This window comes from Vicia villosa, linkage group LG2 (assembly GCF_029867415.1).
Source record: "Vicia villosa cultivar HV-30 ecotype Madison, WI linkage group LG2, Vvil1.0, whole genome shotgun sequence".
Taxonomy (NCBI): Eukaryota; Viridiplantae; Streptophyta; class Magnoliopsida; order Fabales; family Fabaceae; genus Vicia; species Vicia villosa.
The window spans coordinates 13,459,496-13,484,815 of NC_081181.1; the positions used below are offsets into that span (position 1 = coordinate 13,459,496).

Here is a 25,320-nt window from a genome sequence, read left to right on the forward strand (position 1 = left end):
ATAAAATAAAAGGAAGAAAGAGTGAATACGAATGGACCAATTCAAAACTTGCATGCTCATTTCATTAATATTACCATTAAAGTTAACAATGTTCAAAAGCAAATAAACACTTAGCAAACAAGCGAAGAAACGTAAATGCAAGTGATAAAAAGTGGCTCAATGATCTGCTTTGACCCATTGGTTTTAGGAATGTTCTTGGTGTCTCAGCACTGATCATGGCATAGGACTAATATCCTTGAAAGAGAGTATCTTTTTGTCAACCAGATCTTGAACTTTTTCCTTCAAGACATTGCAATCTTCAATGGAGTGACCTGATATCCCATCGTGAAAATCACACTTGACATTTGGATTGTATTCCTTGGGAAATGGAAACTTTGCAGGTCGGGTTGGTCTGGGAGCTATTGCTTTACTCTCGATTAGATATGGCCATAGTTGAGCGTAGGTCATTGGAATTGGGTCAATGCGGCGATCCTCCTTCTGATGGTTCCTTTGAGGTTTATTCTGATTCCGTTGACGATTCTGATTCTGAGCTGCATTCTGAGGAGCATTTTGTGAAGAATCATGAGGAGGAGATGCCCAAGGCTGTCGGTATGGTTGCTTGAATTGTGCGGCCGCAACATATGGATACTGATCGTATGATATGAATGGTGCTTGCTGATAAGCTAAGGGTCGGTAGGAACGTGAGTTATGAGACTCTCCACCATCAATTGCAAAAGCAATAGTTTCATCTTCCCACTTCTTCTGAAAGTTGTTTCCATATTTCTTGGTTCCAATCGACGATCCAGATTCCATAATCAATCGTCCTTCTCGTACGCCTTCCTCTAGTCGCATTCCCATATTCACCATTTCAGTGAAGTCGGTTGGAGCACTTGCAACCATTTTTTCATAGTAAAATGAGCTTAGGGTCTTTAAAAACATTTTGGTCATCTCTTTTTCTTCCATAGGAGGAGAGATTTGGGCGGCAACCTCACGCCATCTTTGTGCATACTCTTTGAAAGACTCTTTCTCCTTTTGTGCCATGGCTCGGAGTTGGTCTCTATCAGGAGCCATGTCGACATTATACTTGTATTGTCGAATGAACGCTTCTACGAGGTCATCAAAAGAACTGATATGAGTACTATCCAATCCCATGTACCATTTCAAAGCAGCACCAGTTAGACTATCTTGAAAATAGTGGATCAATAACTTATCATCATCAGTATGAGTGGCCATCTTTCTACAGTACATGGTCAAATGGCTCTGAGGACACGAACTCCCTTTATACTTTTCAAAATCAGGCACTTTAAACTTGGCAGGTATTTTCACATTTGGCACAAGACACATATCATAAGCATTCTTTCCAAATGAATTCTTCCCTTTGAGGGCCTTAATCTCCTTTCGCATCTCTTGGAATTGATCTTGGAAATCATCATAAACTTCACCTCTTCCATTGGGCTCAACTTGGTAAATGGGTTCCTCTGCTTGTGGCACGGTATGTACCGAGGGTGGAATCACGGTCATTATAGGAGTAGTTTGAGTAGCTCCAGTAACAGGACGGTATCCCTCTGGCATAAAGTTGTAAGACATGCCCCCAGGGTAGCCATTAGGCATCTGATAGTGAGAGAGACCAGTGATAGGAGCCATAGAAACAGTAGCAGTAGAAACTTCGCAGATCGTAGTAGTCTGGACTTCAGTTTGTGTTTGAGTGGCACGAGGAGATGAAGGAGGTGATGGTTGATTCCGAGCAGCCACTAAGCTTTCCACCAAAGCAGTCAATCTTTCCACCCCAACTCGAAGAGTAGTTACTTCATCACGGAATTCATGATTCTCTTGTTCAAGGTCTTCCATCTTTATGTCGTGTAAGACTTCGCGTCTGATAAGGATGCCTGGGAATCAGCTTGACGATTGATGGTGACTGGATGAAAGAGACAGTTGGAATGAGGTACAAGGACAACATGGATGTATGCATGATGCAAATGATATGTCATGCAATGTTGGATGCAAAGCAAGGTAATAGAACAACCTATCGGAAGGCTCCTTAAGTTAGGATAGTTCTAAGTTCTTTACCCAAAAATCCCCTCACAAGGTTAGCTCTAAGGTTTTTGATAGCAGAGATGTCTACATCACCATAGATGGAACGGGTTCTAAAGGTCCTTGGAGTTAGCGACAAAACCAGATTTCGGTCATGCGATGGGCGAACCATCTTATGACAAATCTCATGACTAAGTCTCCTCCAAGTGGGGTTTTCGTATTAGCCATTCAAGGTGTTCACCTTGGGGACTAGCACTACACAACCACCTCCTAACTTATGTTTTTCTCTTGTTTTTCAAAAGCTCGGGTTGAGAGCTTCACTCAAGTATCATTCCCATACCCACAATTGAGTAAATACAGAAATAAAATAAAAGCGATAAAGCAAGAGTAAAGAAACATAAATAGCACAGGAGTAAACATAAAGAACATAAGAATAAGCATAAAGAACACAAGAATGAACAAACAAAAGCAAACACTTAAACATAAAACAAACTAAACTAGGGTTGACTCTCTTAGGATAGTCCCCAGCAGAGTCGCCAATTCTGTAGCGCTAAAAATTACTCGAGGTGTCTACACACTCGAAAAAGAACAGAGTCGCCACCGATCTTTATTAATTCCAAAATGGAAAGGGAAAATATCGAATAAAACCCACGAATAAAAAGAAATGGATAAGACGGTCATTGCAACCAAATTAGGGTTCGGGAGTCGGTTAGGCAAGGGGAAGGTATTAGCACCCCTCACCTCCATCGTACTCGATGGGACCCATTTAGTTAGTTTATGAATGAGTGTTTGCGTAATGTTTGCGTTCTTTAATTTATTAATCAATAAAAGAGAAAAGAAAAAAGGATTTTATTTTTTATTATTGTGCTCGCCAAGACGTTTGTGTCTTGTGCCTACGTATTCCCTCGTGCAATGGGAAAGTCAGAGCAATCGTAGTTCGGACAAAAAACTACGAGTTTGTTGGTTAATTTTATGAAGGATGTTTAGTGTTTGGTTCAAAGGGATCAAAGGTATTCAAGAGGTGTGCACCCCTTGTCACTTAATCGCTTCGATTTAATTAAGAAAGAATTTTAATATTTGATTCAAAGGATCAAAGGTATTCAAGAGGTGTGCACCCCTTGTCACTTAATCACTTTGATTTAATTAAGAAATATTTTATTAATATTTGATTCAAAGGATAAAAGGTATTCAAGAGGTGTGTACCCCTTGTCACTTAATCACTTTGATTTGATTAAGAGAGATTTTTAATATTGATTCAAAGGATCAAAGGTATTCAAGAGGTGTGCACCCCTTGTCACTTAATCACTTTGATTTAATTAAGAAAGATTTGTTAATCGTTTGATTCAAAGGATCAAAGATATTCAAGAGGTGTGCACCCCTTGTCACTTAATCACTTTGATTTAATTAAAAAGGTTTAAAGACTTAATTAACGCGTTTTAGTCCAAAAGATCAAGGTATTTAAGAGGTGTTCACCCCTTATCACTCGATCTTTCGGTATGATTAAGAAAGGAAATTTTTGTGATAAGATTTAAAATGGACTCGACATTGGGTCAAGAAATTATTTGAAACGACTTGGCATTGGACCAAGATTTATTATTTTTTGGGTTTTAATTTTGTGGGTGAAATTTAATTAACCAAATAGAATGTATTTAACTAAATAAATTAATTTAAAAATTGACTAACAAAAATTAATTAATTAAATAAATTTAATTAACTAATTAAAACAGTCAAAAGTTGAATTAATAAAATTAGTCAAAATTTATTTAGCTAATTAATCTAAAAAAGGACATAATAAAAAAATGAAATTAAAAGATGATGTTATAGTTAAGAAAACAGCATTCTTGGGCCTGAGAGAGAACCGAACCGGGTCCGATTTGGCCCATGGAAAAGAAACCTAAAACAAACTGACAAGGTCAACGCCTCATCTCGTTCTCCATCACTCGATGTTCATCATTTTTTTCAAGTTTTCCTCTGTTAAACAACAGCAACAATCTCTGGGCTCTCAATCTCTCTCGCAATCGATCACTCTCGCACAGCTCTCTCGGTGTAACAACAATGGCGCAGAGAAGTGGAAACAAAATATCCCTCTATGCCTCTCTCGATTTCTCACTCTCGCTGCGGAAACAACAACGGTCTCGGTTCTCTCTCGACCGATCTCTGAAATCTCTCGCTTTCAATCTCACAATCTCGTTCAGTTTGCATAAAACATAGTGAAGACACAATCAATCATACTCAAGCAAGAAACCTAAGCCCCAAATTGATCCCTTCAGCCCCAATCGATTGATTCCATTCGATTACAAATTACAACATGTGTCTTAAAGCGTAAATCAAACGAAAACAACAAACCAGGTACCTGTTCTTCTTTGCTCTGCTTCGTTTCTATCCTCTGTGTTTCTTCTTCTTCTGAGTATGCTCGTTTTTCTTCTGGATTCACTTCTGAAATTGTTCTGACTCTGTGCTCCTTGCGGTTTTTCTTCTGCTTGATGCTGTGTCTGAGTTTTGTGTATATGTTGTTCGGTTATGCTGTGTTGCCGTGATGTTATGTTGTGAGGTTAGGTTATGGAGGTGTCGAAGTTTGAGTGTATTCGGTTTTGCGGTTTGTGGTGAATGAAAGGAGATTAGTGTTAATTGTGTGTCTTTCTGGGCAAAAATTATGGATAGGTTTGAGAGGGATTTGTTACGAGATTGTTGATAGGGGAGAGGTTTTGAGTTTAGCAGAGGTTTAGAGGAATTTTCGTGGCTTTCTTTTCTTTTCTTCTTGCTGTTGATCTTCTGTTTTTATAGGTGGGATGAGGTAGTTTTGGGGGGAAAATTGAGATAGGTTTGAACATATTAGGGAACTGATTTTGTTATTTTCGTATACAGGTTTTGGATTAACCATTTTGGTGTAACATTGGGCATCCTATGTGCAGGTTTTGGCTTGTTACTGCAGGTTGATGGTGATGGGGCAGTGGTATGCAGGCTCTCATATTGGAGCAGCATAAACCTTGGAGTTTTTGTGCACTATCTCTGCGGTGCACATGATGTGTAGATGATGGATGAAACAAAACCCATGAAAATCGATGATGACCATGAAAGAAACATTCTTACCTTGTTTTTTTTTTGCAACAAACTTGATTTGTATAGCAATAAAAGATAAGATTATGTAACAAAAGTTTTTTTCTCTTTTTTTTATACCTATAATACGAATCACATATCTCCTTCTTAATTTTAAATTAAATGGATAATAATAATTAAATATCAATTTAATCATTAAACCAATAAAAGAAAAATTCAGAAAAGAGAATGCAAGCTTAAATCATTAATAGGTAAATAAAGATGCAATGTTTAATAAGAACAAAAGAAAAAGAAAGTGATTATTAAATAAAATAATGAGAAATCAATTGTGAATTTAAACATTGATTTAAAAATGCAAATGTGTGGAGTCGAAATTTATTTTGGATGCAGTTGAATTGATATGCTAATGCCAATGAATCAGATGAAAGAGCTTGGGTCAAAATTTAGGGTGCGACAGCCATAGTTAGGGTTCGTAAGCTCAAAAGAGGGCTTTTCTATTAAGGTGAAATTAGGTTAAATCTCAGGTACCAGTGAGTTTGTGGCCTCTGGACGATCGTTCCTGCATGGTCGCGAAAGATTTTTGCTTTGTTTTGTGGTTCCTTTGATTTTGCAGGTATAATTAGGCAGGACCTCTCATGGCGCTTCTGTAAAAAGCGCATTCTGAAATTTGTGTGAAGAAGACGGAGACGTGTCCATCTCTCATTGGCCAATTCAAACAGAAAAAAGGCGCGCGCGTGGAGGGAGAGCTTTGGGATCCGGTGCGTCATGACTCGTGTACTTATGGTGATCTCTCATTGTTCAACCTTCAGATCATCTTCCAGACCTATCCAACGCATGTGAGCCCGCAGGTGTATCATATACTCCTCAGCCATGTCACACAGAATCCCAGCTAAGTTTTTTTCTAAATTTTTTTAATTTTAATTATATAAACCTATTTTGTTTTATTTTCTTATTATTCTTTTCTTTAACTATTATTATTTATAAATTATTTTTTATAGGAAAATTATAATTGTTTTTTTTATCGAAAGTTCAATTTTTTTTAATCCTATTGATAACTATTTTTATATTCAATTTTTCTTTTTTTACAAAAAAAAAAAAAAATTTTAATCAATTAAATAATTAGGATTTAATCCAATAATTATTTAATTGATACATATCAAATCGAACTCTCGACTTTCCGTTAATCTTTAATGATTATCAAGAATATTAAAATTATTTTGTGTTTTTTACAATTAGGGTTTGTATTTTTAAGGTTGTGGAACTATAATGCACTAACAATTCTCTTCTTCGTACCAAATTTCCAGGGTTAACCAGGATCCATCAGCCACGCGCCACACCAGATCAAAAAGCTAAGTTTCTAATTTTAACCCTATAATTATTAGATTTTTGTTTTGGTTTATCTATTTAATCAAACTTTTGATTTCATTAACCTTTTAGGGTTTGTTTAACATCATATTATTTTTATTTTCCCTTTGGGTTAAAATAGGGTTTGTGTCAATAGTCAGTGAATCTGTAATACACTAACATTTCTCTTCTTTGTGCCTAATTTTCAGGGTTAACCAGATCGGTTAAAGCTCAAACTTTATGGTAACCCTAAACTTATCATCTATTTAATTATTTCTTTTTTTGTGGTTTGCCCACAAACCCTTTTGCCTTATTATGTAACTGCTCCGAGGTTGTAATAGTAATTAGGGTTTAATTTTACTGCTTTATTTTCTGATTAATTGCGTGGTTAGTAATTTAGGGCGTGAAAACCTCGAATTGAATTTAGAATAACTAATTATAAGATAATTATCTGAATTGAATCACGTGATTGTGCACCCACACACCTTTAAAGGTAACCCCTCTTGTTGCATGTTGCATGTTGCCTTGTTATTTGATGCCTTGTTTATTTCAGAATAGTCAAGTCCCTCGGATACGAGGATGCCTCAACAAATGTTGCGCTCAGTTCATTCTCATCACTAAAGATCATAAGTCCCTTCGATGTTGCCTTCGGTTATATGATCTCGTCCCTCGAGGTTGCCTACGATATGATGATGATAGTCCCTTTCGATTGCTGAGGTGTCCTCATTGGTTGCCTAAAATGACTATTTTATCCTTCCCTTAGACTATCTGCCCTCTTTATGGCAGGGACAGTATGGCGAACGATAACTTCGATGACCCTTCAACCTCCAATAAAAGGACTTCCTACCCTCTTATGGTATGGATAGCCCTCAAAGGCTAAAAACACCTTTTTTTATTTTAAGGGTAATTACCTCCTAATTGCTTGCTCTGGTTTAAATTTATTTTTACCCCTTTTATCAAAAACCTTCAAAAAGGCTACGCTTATTTACAAGCTAAAGTCCTTATTCAAATCTTTTTCTTTATTCATTGCAAACATTTTCAAACATTTCAAAGTGAGCTAAGCAATTAAGAGCCCATGGATAACCATGGATGCAAAGGGTGCCTTAAACCTTCCCTTTGTATAAATTACCCCCCGAACTCAAAATCTTTTAAAAGGTCTTTTTCTGTTCTTTTAGCCTTTCTTAATTGGATAAAATAAAAGTCGGTGGCGACTCTTGCTTACCGCGACATTTCTTTAAAGTCAGTTCACCGTATTATAGGGCCGTTCATAGCCTCCGAGACTTTTTGTCTCTTTGGATTTTAGAACAACTCATTTGCCCATGAGGTTCGAGTTTTAGGGGTAGGTTCTCAGAGAGATCAGCCAAATACCAAGTCCTGCCCTCAACAAAGTCAAGCCTCGTTTTGGACATTTCCGGATATTCAACCCACTCTGAGTGGAATTATCAATAAGACTCGTAGGCGATGCAAGTCCCCCTGGTCTTAAGGATATTTCCCACACTTATGTTTTAACGCAATTTATATATCCCAAAAAATACAGTAAAAACAAGTAAGCAATTAAATAAATAATTATTTAAATCACTATAAAAAATTACTGTAAATAAAAACTGTAAATAAATAAGTAAATTTAATTTAATTTAAATATTTAAAAAAACCTAACCCCAAAATCCTGTTATTTATAACCCAAAAATGCAATAAAACAGCAAATATTCAGATAAACAGATATTTATTTAAACTGCTGTAAATAGATGAAATTTTAAATAAATAAATAAAATAATAAATTTAAATATTTATAAAAAATAAATCCTAAACCCTAATCCAAAACCCTAACCCTGGCAAATCAGCCAAACCCTGATAGTTAACCACAAACCTAAATAATTAACCAAAACCTAAACCTTGCCAAAACCTAGGAGCATAACATTCACCATTATAGTTATCCCCAGCAGAGTCGCCAGCTGTAGCAACATTCCCTAAAAATTAAGGTTTAAATTCGCCACCTATTCTGTCAGGGCGAATAGGAAACCCTACGCAGTTAAGAGATTCGGGGTAAGTTATTATATTCGGATCAAGGGAAGGTGTTAGGCACCCTTAGCCCTTTCCTAAGGTTTTGAATTTAAAGGCGAAGGTTTATGGCTAAATGTTAAGGTTTAATAGCTAAGGAAATGAATAGGGCGACAAGTGAGATTTGAACGAATTGAGGTTTTAGGGAAGGGGACTCGCCTTGGTTATCCAAGTGCCTACGTACCTCCTTATAGAGGATCAGAGTCTACGTAGTTCGGGGCAGGATTGTACGCCTTAGATTTAGTATGAATGTGTTGAAGGTATTTTGAATTACCTTATCGTAGTTTTGAAAATCCGTAGTTTGCAAGGTATTTTGAATTACCCTATCGCAGTTTTGAAATTCGTAGTTTGAAAATGAAAGAGTGTTTTAAAGTTTGGCATACAACCCTGATTTAATTTGTTCTATTAATCGCAATGATCAATAGGTTTGATCACCATAATTAACAGATTTATAAAGGATTGCTAACAATTCTAATCGATAGATTCGATTATCACTATTAGCAAATTGAATGTATTTTAAAATTAAATTATTAATTTATCGTTACTCCTCATAATCAATAGATTTGATTAAAAATAGTAACGAATTGATAGAAAAGAAAATGCTAATCATCATAACCAATAGAATGGTTAAAACCTTTTAGCAAAAATAAACCCTATTTGAATTTAATTAATTAAATAATTAGATTATTAACCATCGCGACCGATTAATTCGATCGAAACGAATAATAAATAAATCCTAATATTAATTATATTATTACTTTATTTTTATATTATATTTGAACTAGAAATTAGTAACACTACACAAACAATAAGAAATACTATATTATGCAAAGAAGTAAAACATCGGGGGTGTATCGCTGGTAATTGGTGGTGTAAATAAAGATATTTATTGGGCTCTAGTGTCTTGGCCAAAATATCTATGAAACAAATTCTGAGGGGTGCTGGATCCCGCAGTAGGGTGCTGGCAGTTAGGGAATCGGACTGGGCTTTTCCATGAAACCGTAGCAACCTGCCATAAAAATTTAGAATTTTAGAGTCGCCACCTATTCTACCAGGGCGAATAGGAAACCCTACGCAGTTAAGAGATTCGGGGTAAGTTATTATATTCGGGTCAAGGGAAGGTGTTAGGCACCCTTAACCCTTTCCTAAGATTTTGAGTTTAAGGCAAAGGTTTATGGCTAAAAGTGTTAAGGTTTATAGCTAAGGAAATGAATAGGGCGAAAAGTGAGATTTGAACGAATTGAGGTTTTGGGGAAGGGGACTCGCCTTGGTTATCCAAGTGCCTACGTACCTCCTTATGGAGGATCAGAGTCTAGATAGTTCGGGGAAGGGTTGTACGCCTTAGAATTAATATGAAGGTAAGAAGACATTTTGAATTGCCTTATCGAAGTTTTGAAACCCTTAGTTTGAAGATAAAGAAGTGTTTTAAATGTAGCGTACAACCCTGATTTTAATTTGTTCTATTAATCGCAATGACCAATAGGTTTGATCACCATAATTAACAGATTTATAAAGGATTGCTAACAATTCTAATCGATAGATTCGATTATCACTATTTAGCAAATAAAGGTATTTAAAAATTGAATTATTAATTTTATCGTTACTCCTCATAATCAATAGATTTGATTACAAATAATAACGAATTGATAAAGAGAAACATGCTAATCATCGTAACCAATAAGATGGTTAAAAACCTTTTAGCAAAATAAATGTACTTTTATTATTTTATTTTATTATTTTATTTCTCACCAACACGACTATTTCGGATCGAAGAGAAAATTGTAAGAATAAACTAAACAGTTAATTAAAATTAACAAAATAATTTAATTTGAATATTTGTTTTACAGGGGGTGTGTTTTGAGTAGGATAGCAACTCTGGGTGTGCAAATAGTAAGGGCCAAGCCCAATAAGGTTTTGGATCCGTTGGGATCCTGTGTGACGAGGACGTATGGTTTGGTGGACTCTCAGGGATCTAGGCTGTTTGATCTAACGCGCCACTATCCAAAGGTCTGCATGCCCTGCTGGTTGAAGGTGTATGGTAAAGGGAGAGCACACTGAATCATGTTCAGTGATGCTTGCCAAGTGTCCATGGGAGGACAAGTGGCGAAGATCTGACGGCCCGGGGAGGATTAACCAAGAAAACCCCAATTTCCTTTTCATTTTATCGTCCCCATTCTCTCTCTTCGCTCCACTTCTCTCTTTCTCCCTCAAACATTCCCCAGAAAACACCCTGTAACCACCACACACCACCGGCCGGAAATCGCCTTGGCCGGTGGCTCCACCCCCAACCACCCTCTTAACCGCCGCTAAAACCCAGATAACGATGAAGATCCTCACGATCTTCATCGTCCCAAACTCAAACCTTCAATAATCTTGTCCAGAAACCCAGATCCCGAAGAACCCTAACCCTAACCCCTTGAATACAAGAACCCTACCCTGAGTTTGAAGAACCCTAACCCTAGAAAAAATCCAGAAAACGCAATCGACGCAAAAACAAGCATGCAAACACAATCAGAGTCCTAAGCTAAGTTCAACGATTATGTTACCTTTATTCTTGAATGTTGGAATGTGTAAGCTCCCTCCTGATCTCCCTCTCTCCTCTTCTTTGCAGGTTCTGAGATGGCGATGGCGATGATTGAAAGTTTGTTTTCGTCGCGGCGTTCTTAGGGTTCTCTCAGTCTCAGCAATTTCATCCCCTTTCTCCTTCTGATTCTTTTTATTTTATAGTTCAGGGTTAGATTAGATTAGGAAATTTTAGATTTGTAAATTGATTCAGATTGATTTACATTTTGGTTGTAATCAGATTTAATTCGTTATTGTAATATGTAAATTGATTTGTAATAAAAATTCTTTGATTGAAGATTCGAATCTGTTTACTCTTTGATTTAATTTCATTTTGGTTTTGATGTTGTTAAGATTTGATCTGTTCCGAGATTGTTTCTGGATTTGATTTTGTATGAAGATTCATGAACTTTTGGCCTGGATCTTGGATGCTTGTTGAAGGTTGGAAACCTGCAAACGGCGCCTAGGGTTTGCGCAAGGAAGGTGGGAGACGAACAGTGAAGGATAGAAAAACACTTAGAAAGGGGGGGGGGGGTTTGAATAAGTGTAGTCTAAAAACTTGAACGATAAAAACAATTTGCACAGTTATTTTTATCCTGGTTCGTTGTTAACTAAACTACTCCAGTCCACCCCCACGGAGTGATTTACCTCACCTGAGGATTTAATCCACTAATCGCAACAGATTACAATGGTTTTCCACTTAGCCCACGACTAAGTCTTCTAGAGTTTCCTGATCACAACCTGATCACTCTAGGAACAAATGCTTAGACACAAGCTAAGACTTTCTTAGAGTATCCTGACCACCACGTGATCACTCTAATTACAACTGCTTAGACACAAGCTAAGACTTCCTAGAGTATCCTGATCAACACTTGATCACTCTAGTTACTTACAAATTAATGTAATCAAATAAGAGTATTACAATTGCTTCTGAAAAGCTATAATCACAACAGTGATATTTCTCTTAAAGTTTAAGCTTAATCTCACTAATATATTACAACAGCAATGTAGTGAGCTTTGATGAAGATGAAGTTTCTGAGCTTTGAGTTGAACAGCGTTTCAGCAAGTTTTTCAGAATAAGTTCTTTCAGAATCGTTAACCTTGCTTCTCAACAGAACTTCATATTTATAGGCACTTGAGAAGATGACCGTTGGGAGCATTTAATGCTTTGCGTATTCCGTACAGCATTGCATTTAATGTTTCACGCTTTTGTCAACTACCTCGAGCCTTGTGTTGCACCCCAAAATTTGCCCATCTAATTTTGCATCTATCTGGCTTATAATCCTCAACCATCTGCATATCATCCACTAGATCATCTAACTCATGCATCATTAATCAATAGCTTGGCACAGAGATCAAGGATATCAGTGATTAAGGATTTCTCTATTCAAGCGTTATTCAAAGCGTTTCATCATTTGGGCTATTTAAACCGAGAGGTTTTCTTTTGATTAAAGTGTGGATCAACAAGACATTAGGTGTCTAAAGGTTCAATTTGAAATTAAGGTTTCTTCAAGATGCAAATATAATTTATCCTTTTAGTTTGGAAGCATTCTCTTGTGAAAATCGAAGAATGGTCAAGATATATTAGATGTACTTAGTAAGCTGAGTATACTAGTTATATTGTAAGGATGACTGACATCTGTCAGCATCCCTAACCTGCTATAGCAGGTCATTCTCTTGTGTATATAACCAAGTTTGTTACACTTTTGTAACTAACTTTTCAATCAATAACAGTTTCACAAAATCAATGAATATCTCTCTCTATCTTTCTATTATGGTATCAGTAGACTAGATCGTAGCCTTCTCTTTCCGTGGCCATGGTGTCTTCACCGTCCACCGCTAGCTCCGCTTCCGATCGTGAAGATCCGTCGCCGGCGAAACCTTCACCGGTCGTTTCCGAAGATCTTCACCGCTTCAATTTCTCGCTCAAGCTTTCGCAGAAGTTAGATGAGAAAAATTTCCATCTCTGGCGGCAACAAGTGGAACCGTTCATCAATGCGCACGGACTCACTGAGTTCGTCGTCTGCACTCGTGTTCCACCTCGTTTTCTCACCGATGAAGCTCGCAACTCTGGATCTGAGAATCCTGCGTATTCCGCGTGGCTTCAGAAGGATCAAATGCTCCTTTCGTGGTTGCAATCTACGTTATCTGGTGAGATTCTTTCACGAATGTTAGGTTGCACTCATGCGCATGAACTTTGGGACCGTCTGTTTCAGTATTTTCAGAAGCAAACACGCGCTCGTGCTCGTCAACTTCGTGTTGAACTTCGCGCTATGAAGCTTGACTCTCTCTCTGTTCAGGATTATCTTCTCAAGATTCGTATGATTGTTGATTCTCTTGCTTCTATTGGTGACACTCTTCCAGTTTCGCATCACATTGATGTGATTCTTGAAGGACTTCCCTCTGATTTTGCACCGGTTGTGTCGGTGATTGAAAGCAAGTTTGGAGTTATGGACATTGATGAGGTTGAGATTCTCCTTGTGGCTCATGAACTTAGACTCTCCAAGTTCAAGAAAGTTTCAGAGGTGCCTTCCTTGAATCTTACTCAAGCTCCACCTGAAACTCCTTCATCCACTGACTCTATAACTGCTGCTAGTGCTGAAGCTCCTCCATCACATTCCACTCCCTCCACTGAACCTGATTACAATAGTTTCAGAGGTGGCAGATCTGGTAGAAGTGGTGGTCGTTCTGGTAGAGGTCGTGGTGGTCGCAACTCTAATGTTCAATGTCAGGTTTGCTTCAAAGTTGGTCACACTGCCCTGAATTGTTGGCATAGGTATAATCAGCAGTTCTAGCCTCAACAACCTACTGGCTATCCTCAAACTCAACAGCCTCAGCAAGCACCTATGCCTGGCACCTATTATACTTCTGCTCCATCTGTTGCCTGGGCAACTCCAGCTCCTCATGTCTGGACTAGAGCTCCTGGACCTGCAAAGATGGCTGCTCCTATCATGCTTGCTCCTAGCACATTTGTTGCTAATGCTGCTCCCTCAGGCTCCTCAGGCTGGTTTCCTGATTCAGGAGCCTCCTACCATGTGACCAGTGATGCCAAAAACTTGCAACAACTCACTCCCTTTGAAGGTCATGAGCAAATCTTCATAGGGAATGGACAAGGTTTGCCTATTCAGTCAGCTGGCTCTAGTTCATTTCCTTCTCCTTATCAACCTCACACACCTCTCACACTCAAGAATTTGTTGCTTGTTCCTTCCATTACTAAGAATCTAATGAGTGTTAGCAAGTTTTGTAGGGATAATAATGTCTATTTCCTGTTCAATGCTGATACTTGCTATGTTAAATCTCAGGTCACCAATGATGTGCTTCTTCAAGGGTCTGTTGGAAGTGATGGTCTCTATGAGTTTCCTCATATCCAGTTGTCCAATCCTGCTAAGTCAGCTAGTCTTCTTCCTTGTTTTTCAGCAAATAATTCTGATAGCTCTAGCACTAAGTCTTCTAGTGTAGATTCTTGTTTGCCCAATATATGGCATCTTAGGTTAGGGCATCCTAATCTTCAGACTTTGAAGCTTGTTTTACAAAGTTGTAATATTCCTTTCTCAAATAAAGACCATTCTCTGTTTTGCACTGCTTGTTGTATGGGAAAAGCACATCATTTACACTCTGCTGCCTCACACACCACATACACTACACCTCTTGAATTGATTTACTGTGACCTATGGGGACCTTCCCCTGGCCCTTCTGCCATGGGATATCACTATTATATATCATTTGTTGATGCTTATTCCAAGTTCACTTGGATCTATTTGCTTAAAACCAAATCTGAGGCTTTACCTTTTTTCAAACAATTCAAAACTATGGTTGAATTGCAACTTGGTCATTCTATTAAGTGTGTTCAATCTGATTGGGGAGGAGAGTTTAGACCATTCACCACTTATCCTACTGAACTGGGCATTGTGCATAGGCTGATTTGCCCTCACACTCACCACCAAAATGGTGTGGTGGAGAGAAAACATAGACATATAGTAGATCTGGGCCTAACTCTTCTCAGTCAGGCTTCTATTCCTATTTCCTACTGGGATTATGCTTTCACTACTGCTGTGTATCTCATTAACAGGTTACCTTCAGCTTCCATCAATTTTCAGATTCCCTATCAACTTCTGTTTAAACTGTCCCCTGATTACAAATTTCTTAAAGTTTTTGGCTGTTCTTGCTTTCCCTTACTTAGACCTTATAATTCTCACAAGTTGGATTTTAGGTCACAAGAGTGTCTTTTTCTTGGCTATTCTCCCTCTCACAAAGGGTACAGGTGCCTATCTTCCACTGGCAGGTTATACATCTCTAAGGATGTTATTTTCAATGAGGCAAAATTCCCTTTTCATGACCTTTTTTCCAAGGTAGTTGCTCCTGTTTCTGCTCCTACTGGAGTCACTTTATCTGCTCTCCCTTTTCATCATTCTGCTCCTAATCTCCTTCCTTCTCATTCTGCTCCTAATCTAATTCCTTCTGAGTCCACTCCACCTCCTTCTAATACTTCATCTCATGCTCCTGAAATCTCTTCTTCATCCTCCATGTCTGGTAACTCTTCCTTGTCTCAGAATCACTCTTCCAATTCCTCACCCATCTCTCAGTCCTCTTCTTCTTCTGATAGTTCTCCTGTCATCCCTCCTTTGGCTATTCCTGCCCCAGTTATTCCTGTTAATCAGCATAGCATGACTACTAGAGCCAAGTCAGGTTTTGTTCAGCCCAGATTGCAACCAAAACTGCTTCTAACTCATGTTGAACCTAAAACTGTGAAGCAGGCCTTGTCTACTCCTCATTGGCACTCTGCTATGCAAGCAGAATATGATGCTCTTCTTGCCAATCAGACCTGGTCTCTTGTTCCTCTTCCCCCTGGCAGACAGGCTATAGGCTGCAAATGGGTTTTCCGAGTCAAAGAGAACCCTGATGGCAGTGTTAACAAGTTCAAAGCAAGATTGGTGGCTAAGGGTTTCCACCAGCAGCATGGCTTTGACTTTACAGAGACTTTCTCTCCTGTTGTTAAGCCTGTAACTGTTAGACTAATCCTCACCATTGCACTCACTCATCAATGGCCTATTAAGCAGCTGGATGTTAATAATGCCTTTCTTAATGGTGAGTTAGCTGAGGAAGTTTATATGCAACAGCCTCAAGGGTTTGCAGCTACAGATTCCACTCTTGTATGTAAGCTACATAAAGCTATCTATGGGCTAAAGCAAGCTCCTAGGCAATGGTTTGAGAAACTGCAACAGGCTCTTATTGCTCTACACTTCAAACCTAGTAAGTGTGATCCCTCTTTGTTCACTTACTTGGCTGATGGGCATACCATTTATCTTCTTGTCTATGTTGATGATATAATCATCACTGGCAGCTCTGCATCTCTGATTTCATCCCTAGTCACCCAACTGAATCAAGCCTTTTCACTTAAGTTTTTGGGTGACTTGGACTACTTTCTTGGCATTGAAGTTAAAACTGCTGCCAATGGCTCCTTACTCCTCACTCAGTCTAAATACATTAGAGATTTGCTTCAAAGAACAAACATGTTAGAAGCTTCTCCTGTGAGTACTCCTATGCAATCCACCTGCAAACTCACTAAAACTGGGTCTGCTGCTCTCTCTGATCCTTTCTTCTATAGGTCTGTGGTAGGAGCTTTGCAATATGCCACAATCACAAGACCTGAATTGGCTTATGCTGTTAACAAAGTGTGCCAGTTTATGTCTCATCCCCTGGAGACTCACTGGATTGCTGTTAAGAGGATCTTGAGGTACCTCAAGGGCACCATTAGTCATGGACTGTGCCTTTCTCCTCTGTCTACTTTTGTTCCTCCCACTCTTAAAGTTTTCTGTGATGCTGATTGGGCATCTGACCCTGATGATAGAAGAAGTACTTCAGGGGCTGCTATATACTTTGGAGATAATCTCATCACATGATGGTCCAAAAAGCAATTGGTTGTAGCTCGTTCCAGCACTGAATCTGAGTATAGATCTCTTGCTCTTGCTACTGCTGACTTGCTCTGGATTCAAACTTTGTTGCAAGAACTTCACATCACCACCAAGCCACCTGTTATACTGTGTGACAATCTCTCTGCAGTTCTGCTTGCTCATAACCCTATCATGCACTCCAAAACCAAACATATGGAGATTGACTTGTTTTTTGTCAGGGAGAAGGTCTTAGCTAAGAAAATCTCTGTTCTTCACATCCCTGGGACTGACCAAATTGCTGATGTTCTTACAAAACCTCTAGCATCTACTAAGTTTTTGGATCTTAGACACAAACTCAGAGTTGTTACCACCTCCTGAGTTTGTGGGGGGGTATTAGATGTACTTAGTAAGCTGAGTATACTAGTTATATTGTAAGGATGACTGACATCTGTCAGCATCCCTAACCTGCTATAGCAGGTCATTCTCTTGTGTATATAACCAAGTTTGTTACACTTTTGTAACTAACTTTTCAATCAATAACAGTTTCACAAAATCAATGAATATCTCTCTCTATCTTTCTATTAAGATATATTTCAAAAGGGTATTGATCAAGATTTTTATGACCTTACTCGAGTGTTACGCATGTTTGCCCATAAGAAAGACATTTCCATCACGAGTTCATTACAAAGGTCAACATTCTCCAAAGAAACCCAACATACATTACCATTGAAAATTACAGAAAAGGTCACATTACATCTCAAGTACATTCCAAGAGAAATTCATCACCCATTCAAGTTCAAGAGATAATATCATATTATTACAAATCCTATACCAAAAGTCACTACAAGTCTCACTCATTACAAGTACATCATAAAAAGAAATTACAAAAAAAGAGGTACACTTTATTTGCAATCAAGTTACAATTCCATTACAAAGGTCTTTAAGCCAATCAAAAGGGCTACTGTTTCTAAGTCTTCGACTTCGCCACCTCACATCACAACATGAATGTCTCGGAGACAAATAATGATCAAAAGTATGTTAGTAACTCCAATGTTCAAGAGAAAGATAAGTGGCCCTCTATTGAGAATCAATCAACAGTCCCTAACCATTAATCCTACAAAACAGAAGTGAAGAAAAACAAACTTCAGCCCTGCAGCATACCAAAACACCTTTGCATCAGTTCAGAAAAAAGAAAGAAATTAAAACTGGCAGCATAGACAAATACAAGCCGACACTGCCTGCACACAGTCAACATTAAAACCGGGTCCATTTGATACTACAGCATAATTTTAGAAGGAAAAAAAAGAAGCAATTGACAAGTAACTACTAAGGATCTTGCACTAATTTACTGACTGTTAACACAAATACTAACCACTGACACAAATGCCAAAACAATACACTTGCAAATTCTAACCAACCTTATAACCATATAACAAACTTCAACTAACCCCCAACTGTCAAACTGTCTTCTATCAGCATCTTAACTAACTTTTAAACCTGATCCTACATTCAATTAACAGCTAACAACACCAAACCTTTCTTAACCAACTTCAAACACATTTGTAACTAATTCAGTTTCACACTAACTAACTTCCCTAACAGTTAGGAAACTAACAGCTTTGTAACCAATCCCTAACTAACTCCATAACTACCAAAAAAAACTCTAACCGAATTCTAACTTCCTAACAGAATGAGAATCTAACAGAAAAGTCAGAGGAACTCACCTATATATGATCACCTTCTTCTGCAGCTTCAGGCTCTCGCTCCCTTCAACCATTCTCCTTCAATTCAACCATTCTTCTTCACTTCTCACCATTCTCCACCACTTTATCACCTTCAAATCACCAACATTCTTCACTCCTCAATATCTCCCCTTGAATCCTTCATACCATTGTTCATATACACTCTCCACCTTTGTTCACATATTCATCCCTTCTCACCACTTCTTGACCATTTTCTGTTTCCACACTCTTCATTCATCGACCTCCATTCTTCAACCTTCCCTCTGAATCTCCATTCAATCTTCAAGCTTCTACCATCTTCAATTCTCACTCTCTTCCCCATTTCTTCACAGCCACTCCTTCATCGTAGAACATGTAACAAGAAAACCAAATTCAACAAAACTTCAACAGAGAAAAGTAGAAGAAAATTATCAGAAATAAGAGAATAAGAACGCAACAGAAGAAACGTGACTTTATCTTCATGATCTTCAACAGAAAAATTCGTCTTCTCTCCATTTCAATCATCGAACCACCACACAAGCTTCTTCAATATCCAATTATCATCTTCCTCGATTTATCACAAACCATGACTGAACCTTCATCTTCTCTCCATGCTCCTTCCACGATACCATAATCTTCATCTTATCATCATCAATCTGCAACAATACAACAACTCAGAAAAAAATCAAGAAGAGAGAAGAATCAGATCAGTAATGAGTTTGAGGCGGAGAGAAGTGTGAGTTGATCGGAGTTGATCGGTTCAGAAAAGGGACGAGGGCGCGCCGTCGAGTTCCGTCAGAGTATGACGTCGCCGCCGTTTCGATAGAAGATAAAAGAGAGATCGAAGGCTAAATTCCGACGAGGAGAGACGGTTTGTGTTTGGAACGCGGTGGTGAATGAATTGTCTTCGATCGGAGAAGACGAAGTCTCCGGCCTCCATTCGCAAGTAAGAGGAAAAGGGGGCGAGAACGCCAAAGGTCACCATTCTAACCCTAACTTTACCCGCTTTCAGTATTTTTTTTGCTTGTTTTTTTATTTAATTATTTCATTTCAATTTTGATTAATAATAATTGGAAATATTGGATCAACAATCTTGGGCTACGAATTGCTATATCATACCCCCTTTAAGCCCATGTTGCGCCATTTTTGGCAAGCAAAATCTGAGCAAAAAACGTCCTTTTGGGCTATTCTGGTTGGCCCTGCGCCCCTGCTATTCACCATCCCTATATTTCAGCTTACATCCCCTGTTTCCATTAGTTTTGACTTAGGTTAATTAGATTTTTTACCATTTCTTTTTAGTAAATAAAAACTAATCTCTCCTATCATTTTTAGATCATAGTGCATATTTTTAACATAAAGAATAATCACAAAAATATTAGTTTAGGCTAATTCTTTTAATTCTTTTTTTCTTAATTAGAAATCATTTTCTTCATAAAAACCATAGAAAATAAATAGTATCTTCTAATTCATTTTCGCACTATATTTTGAATCATTTGTTTTCATGTTTGATGCTATATTTTCAAGTCATTATTTTAGTCAATTTTGTACTAATTTTGTATCATGCTTACTTGTGATTTTTGCTTGTAACTTCACTTGTATGTTCCCATAGATTTAGGACCTATAATATTCATAACCTTTAGGGCTTAGTTCTCTTCCCTTGAAATCCTATAATTTTAGGTAGCATAACTTGACAATTTAGGACTTAGAATCATCTTTTAGTTCATATTAGATTAGGTTCTTTTTCCTTTTTTCTTTTCAACTTTAAAACATGGGTTAAATATATAAAACCCTCCTGTAATATTAGCGAAATTCGGTTTAGGCCCCTGTAAAAGATTTTTTTTTAAAACCACCCTCATAATTGGCTGCTCAGATTCCATTCTTCAATGACTTGGCAGTCCTAGTTGGATTTTTATTTATTTTTTATTTAATTTATAAGAGCCACGTGGATTTTATTTAATTTTTTCTATTAATTTTTTATTTATTAATTTTTTTACGTTTTCTTAAATTATTTTTATTATTTTTTTTAGAAATTATATTTTTAAATTATAAAAATATTGTATAAGGGCCTAAGCCCATTTTCTTTTTAGTAGCTGCCTTATATCCACTTTCTCTCACACTATTTTTAATTCATAAGTTCGTAAGTTTGATTGGTATATAAAGACTACTTGTGTTTTGTTTTCAAATGATGTGGGACTGAAAGTGTACTGAAGCAACACAAAACTGCATTTCAAATGGCTGCACCCAAACCACGACCACCTGATCATCAACCACAACACACGTCTTCTACTCAAGATCAAACGGTGGTGCCTTCTCTTTTTGGTTTTAACCCTCACGATGATAGCACAAATAACAACAACAATAACTCCATAGGTTTATCCATGAAAAAAAACATGGCTGAGAAACCAACCACCCCCAGAAAACAACAGCACCAACAACAATGAAAATGGAGCAGCATGTGTGCAGACACTATCACTCTCCATGAGTACTGGTTCCACAGTCAAGCTCATCAGTGCCTCTTCTAAATGCAAACGCAACGAACGGTACTATACATGTAACACTACTAATTTGATTCAGGAATATTTGTTTATTGATTAATAGTATACATTGCACCACTACTAGGCTATATTATTATTTGAGGCTCCCCCATGCAAGGGGTGCTTTATCTTCAGAGACCTACTGACATTGATGATGCCAATTCAACTATCCATTTTTCATCTAAAGAGACAGGGGAGGAAAACTGCACTAGATATAAGTATATTATCAAAACTAAACAATAATATTATCAAAATTGCATGATGCTGCAAACAGAGAGTAGATTCAAAATAGGATGGTATGTTGTTGTCGAAGAGTATGATGATGTTGCGAAGGGTGTTGAGTGGAGGGAGCCACAAGGCCTTACACCGGTTGTCCGTGTCGGAGAGTATGTTGTTGTCGTTATCATGAAATTTTTGATGGAGTTGAACAAGTAGCTTGGAGAGTTTGACGTGAAAATCTTGATGGAGTTGAACAAGTAGCTTGTGATTGAATCTTCTAACAAAATCACAATTACTTATCTCTTAAATGTGCTCCTCTCTCTACATAGATTTGAAACACCACATTGTGAGACAAGAGTAATGCATACGTTGGTGTTATCTTCGGTTTAGCATGTCACATGCATAAAAAAACTTGTATGCCCCACCTTTAAAGTTTTAAAGCTATTAAGAAGGCTTCCAATAAGAGTCAAAATAATGATGGAGTTAAGGTGGAAGTTAAAGTGGAAGGTGTGTTTTATGAGTATTGAATGAAAGTTATCGCCCCATCATTTTTTGCTGAATGTAAAAATCTGTGAGTTTGAGAATTTTGAACAACTAAATCTATGTTTTATCTCTCGAGAATTTCATTACATTAATTTTGTTCTTGAAATATTATTACATTATTTTTGTTCGTGAGAGATAATATTTTGATCACAGTTTGTAAAATATACCAGATATGAGGTTTACTAATATTGCTTATGGAGTTTAATCCTAAACAAACTATGGGATAGCAAAAGCTTACAGAGCTCACAGTTCTGCATGGCACATGTTTGTAGTGATAGCTGATAATCTTTAGAAAAATTATCTATGCATGATGAAAAAAGAGTCACATATGTAGTTTATTGTTCTAAGAAAGTGTTGTATATTATTCAATAAAAATGATGAACATGAATGATTCCCTCACTCCACTTGCTGCCCTCATATTTCCACTCAGTGACAGAACCAGTGTCCCACGTCGAGTAGTTGACAGGATAATCCAAAGAATGAAGAAAATGCTTATGAATTGAAAAGAGTTTGTAGAAGTGATAGAAACTTAGTCCCACATCGGTTGTAATAGATACATAATAAGTGTATATAAACCAATAAAGCATATGGGAATAAGAATTAAAAACAGTGAGTGGGCAAGTGTGCTGATAATTGGGCTGAAACTTGAATGGTTAAGGCTCAACCTTAATATTTTGATAATTTAAAAAATAAATTCTAAAAATTTATTATAAATTAAAACTTATTATAAATAAAAATACAAAAACGTACATAAAAAATTAAAAAAAAAGAATTAAAATGATTGAGGCTAGACCTAAACAAAGTAAGGAAGTGATGCGAAGCCTTGTAGTGGGTTTTCGTCCATCATGGAATTACACCTAAAAGACACAAACCAATTTTCTCTCTTCTCTCTCTTGCCTCCGAGGCATTCTTTCTCTTGCCTTAAGGGCATTCTTCCTCCTAATCGGACACGTTATTTCCGCTCCATTCCCAGCTTAAGACTCCAGAGGTCGAGCAGCGGAGTGCGAATGTAACTGTCCACTAAAAAACACAAAAACAAACAAAAACATGTGAGCCGAACTACGGCGCTCTGATTCCTGAAAAGGATACGTAGGCATTAGGTCGCGGGGCCTAAGCGAGCACAACTATTTATAAACCTTATTTTCCCCGTGTTTCCTTTTCTTTCTTTTCCATGCATTCTCTTAGTATTAAGCTTTAGATTTATAGCACACACCCTTTAGATAGCAACAAACATAGGTGGATACCATCGAGTACGATGGGCGTGAGGGGTGCTAGCACCTTCCCCTCGCGTAACTGACTCCCGTACCCTATCTCTGGTCGAAAGACCTCGTCCTTTCTTTATTCTAGGTTTTCTGATATTCCTTTCCCTCCTTGGGATAAATATATTGGTGGCGACTCTGCTGTTCTTTTCGCGAGCGTGCGACACCTTGTTCACGCTGTGTCTACTGACGTTGCCTTTAAAAGCTTCCAACGTTCCTTTTGTCAGTCAGCGTAGCCTGCCACCTGTACTTTCTTCTGATCTGATGTTTGTGTATACAACGTTTGAATATCATCAGAGTCAAACAGCTTGGTGCATAGCATCTTCTTGTCTTCTGACCTTGAAGTGCTTCTGAGCGTGATACCATGAGAACTTCAGTGCTTCTTCTTCTGATCTCAAGTTCTTCTGATGCTTCCATAGACCCATGTTCTGATTCTGCCTTGACCATCTTCTGATGTCTTGCCAGACCATGTTCTGATGTTGCATGCTGAACCTTCTGAGTCAAAGCTTCTGAGCGCTGATTTGTGCATACTCTTTATATATTTCCTGATCTGTGTAATTTGTCTTTTGCCGTCTGCTCTTTCTGATCGCAAATTCATATCATTTATATATGTTTTTGTCATCATCAAAAAGGGGGAGATTGTTAGAACAAGATTTGTTCTGATCAATTATCTTAGTTTTGATGATAACAATAATATGAATTTTGCTTAAGATAATATGGTACTCTAATCCAATGCAATTTCCTTTTCAGGAAATATATAAAGAGTATGCATAATTCAGCGCTCAGAAGCTTTGTCTCAAAGGGTTCAGCATGCAACATCAGAACATGGTCTGGCAAGACATCAGAAGATGGTCGAAGCAGAATCAGAACATGGGTCTATGGAAGCATCAGAAGAACATGAGATCAGAAGCACTGAAGTTCTGATGGTATCACGCTCAGAAGCACTTCAAGGTCAGAAGATCAGAAGATGCTTTGCACCAAACTGTTTGACTCTGATGATATTCAAACGTTGTATTCACAAACATCAGATCAGAAGGAAGTACATGTGGCAGGCTACGCTGACTGACAAAAGGAACGTTAGAAGCTATTAAAGGCAACGTCAGTAGACACAGCGTGAACAAGGCTCGAGGTAGTTGACAAAAGCGTATAACATTAAATGCGATGCTGTACGGAACACGCAAAGCATTAAATGCACTCAACGGTCATCTTCTCCAACGCCTATATATATGAAGTTCTGATGAGAAGAAAGGTTAACGATTCTGAACAAAACAACTCATATTAACTTGCTGAAACTCTGTTCTATTCAAAGCTCAGAATCTTCATCTTCATCAAAGCTCACTACATTGCTGTTGTAATATATTAGTGAGATTAAGCTTAAACGTTAAGAGAAATATCACAGTTTGTGATTATAGCTTTTAAGAAGCAATTGTAATACTCTTAGAATTGATTACATTAAGTTGTAAGGAACTAGAGTGATCGTGTGGATCAGAATACTCTAGGAAGTCTTAGAGGTTATCTAAGCAGGTTGTAACTAGAGTGATCGTGTGGATCAGAATACTCTATAAAGTCTTAGAGGGTATCTAAGCAGTTGTTCCTGGAGTGATCAGTGTGTGATCAGAAGACTCTGGAAAACTTAGTTGCTGACTAAGTGGAGAACCATTGTAATCCGTGCGATTAGTGGATTAAATCCTCAGTTGAGGTAAATCATCTCTGCGGGGGTGGACTGGAGTAGTTTAGTTAACAACGAACCAGGATAAAAATAACTGTGCAATTTATTTTTATCGGTCAAGTTTTTAAAGCTACACTTATTCAAACCCCCCTTTCTAAGTGTTTTTCTATCCTTCAATTGGCATCAGAGCGCCGGTTCTAAGGTGCAAGCACTTAACCGTGTTTAGAAAAGATTCAGGAAGAGAAAAACGCTTCAGTAAAAGATGGCTGATGAAACTGCAAAGTCTACATCTACATCTGGCTCTGCTGAGCAACACAACGGTAACAATGGTTATACTAGACCGCCGGTATTTGATGGTGAAAACTTTGAATACTGGAAAGATAAACTGGAAAGTTACTTTCTTGGTCTAGATGGTGATCTATGGGATCTTCTGATGGATGGTTACAAACATCC

At 37.7% G+C, this 25,320-nt stretch overlaps 1 protein-coding gene across 1 annotated transcript; it reads right to left on the reverse strand.

Annotated features, from left to right (window-relative positions):
- Positions 1-213: 213 nt before the first annotated feature.
- On the reverse strand, positions 214-1,827 carry LOC131648596 (uncharacterized). Its single transcript, XM_058918341.1, has 2 exons — positions 989-1,827; positions 214-868 (listed from the first exon to the last, which is right to left on the reverse strand). Exons 1-2 carry the CDS (start codon positions 1,825-1,827, stop codon positions 214-216), a joined length of 1,494 nt encoding a protein of 497 aa, XP_058774324.1.
- Between the last annotated feature and the right edge of the window lie 23,493 nt (positions 1,828-25,320).

Excerpts from the sequence above, each read along its gene's own strand:
- LOC131648596 (XM_058918341.1), bottom strand. The coding sequence starts at position 1,827 with ATGGAAGACCTTGAACAAGAGAATCATGAATTCCGTGATGAAGTAACT. Across the intron at positions 869-988 it reads GAGAAAGAGTCTTTCAAAGA|TGCTCCAACCGACTTCACTG; the intron begins GTATGCACAAAG and ends AATGGTTGCAAG.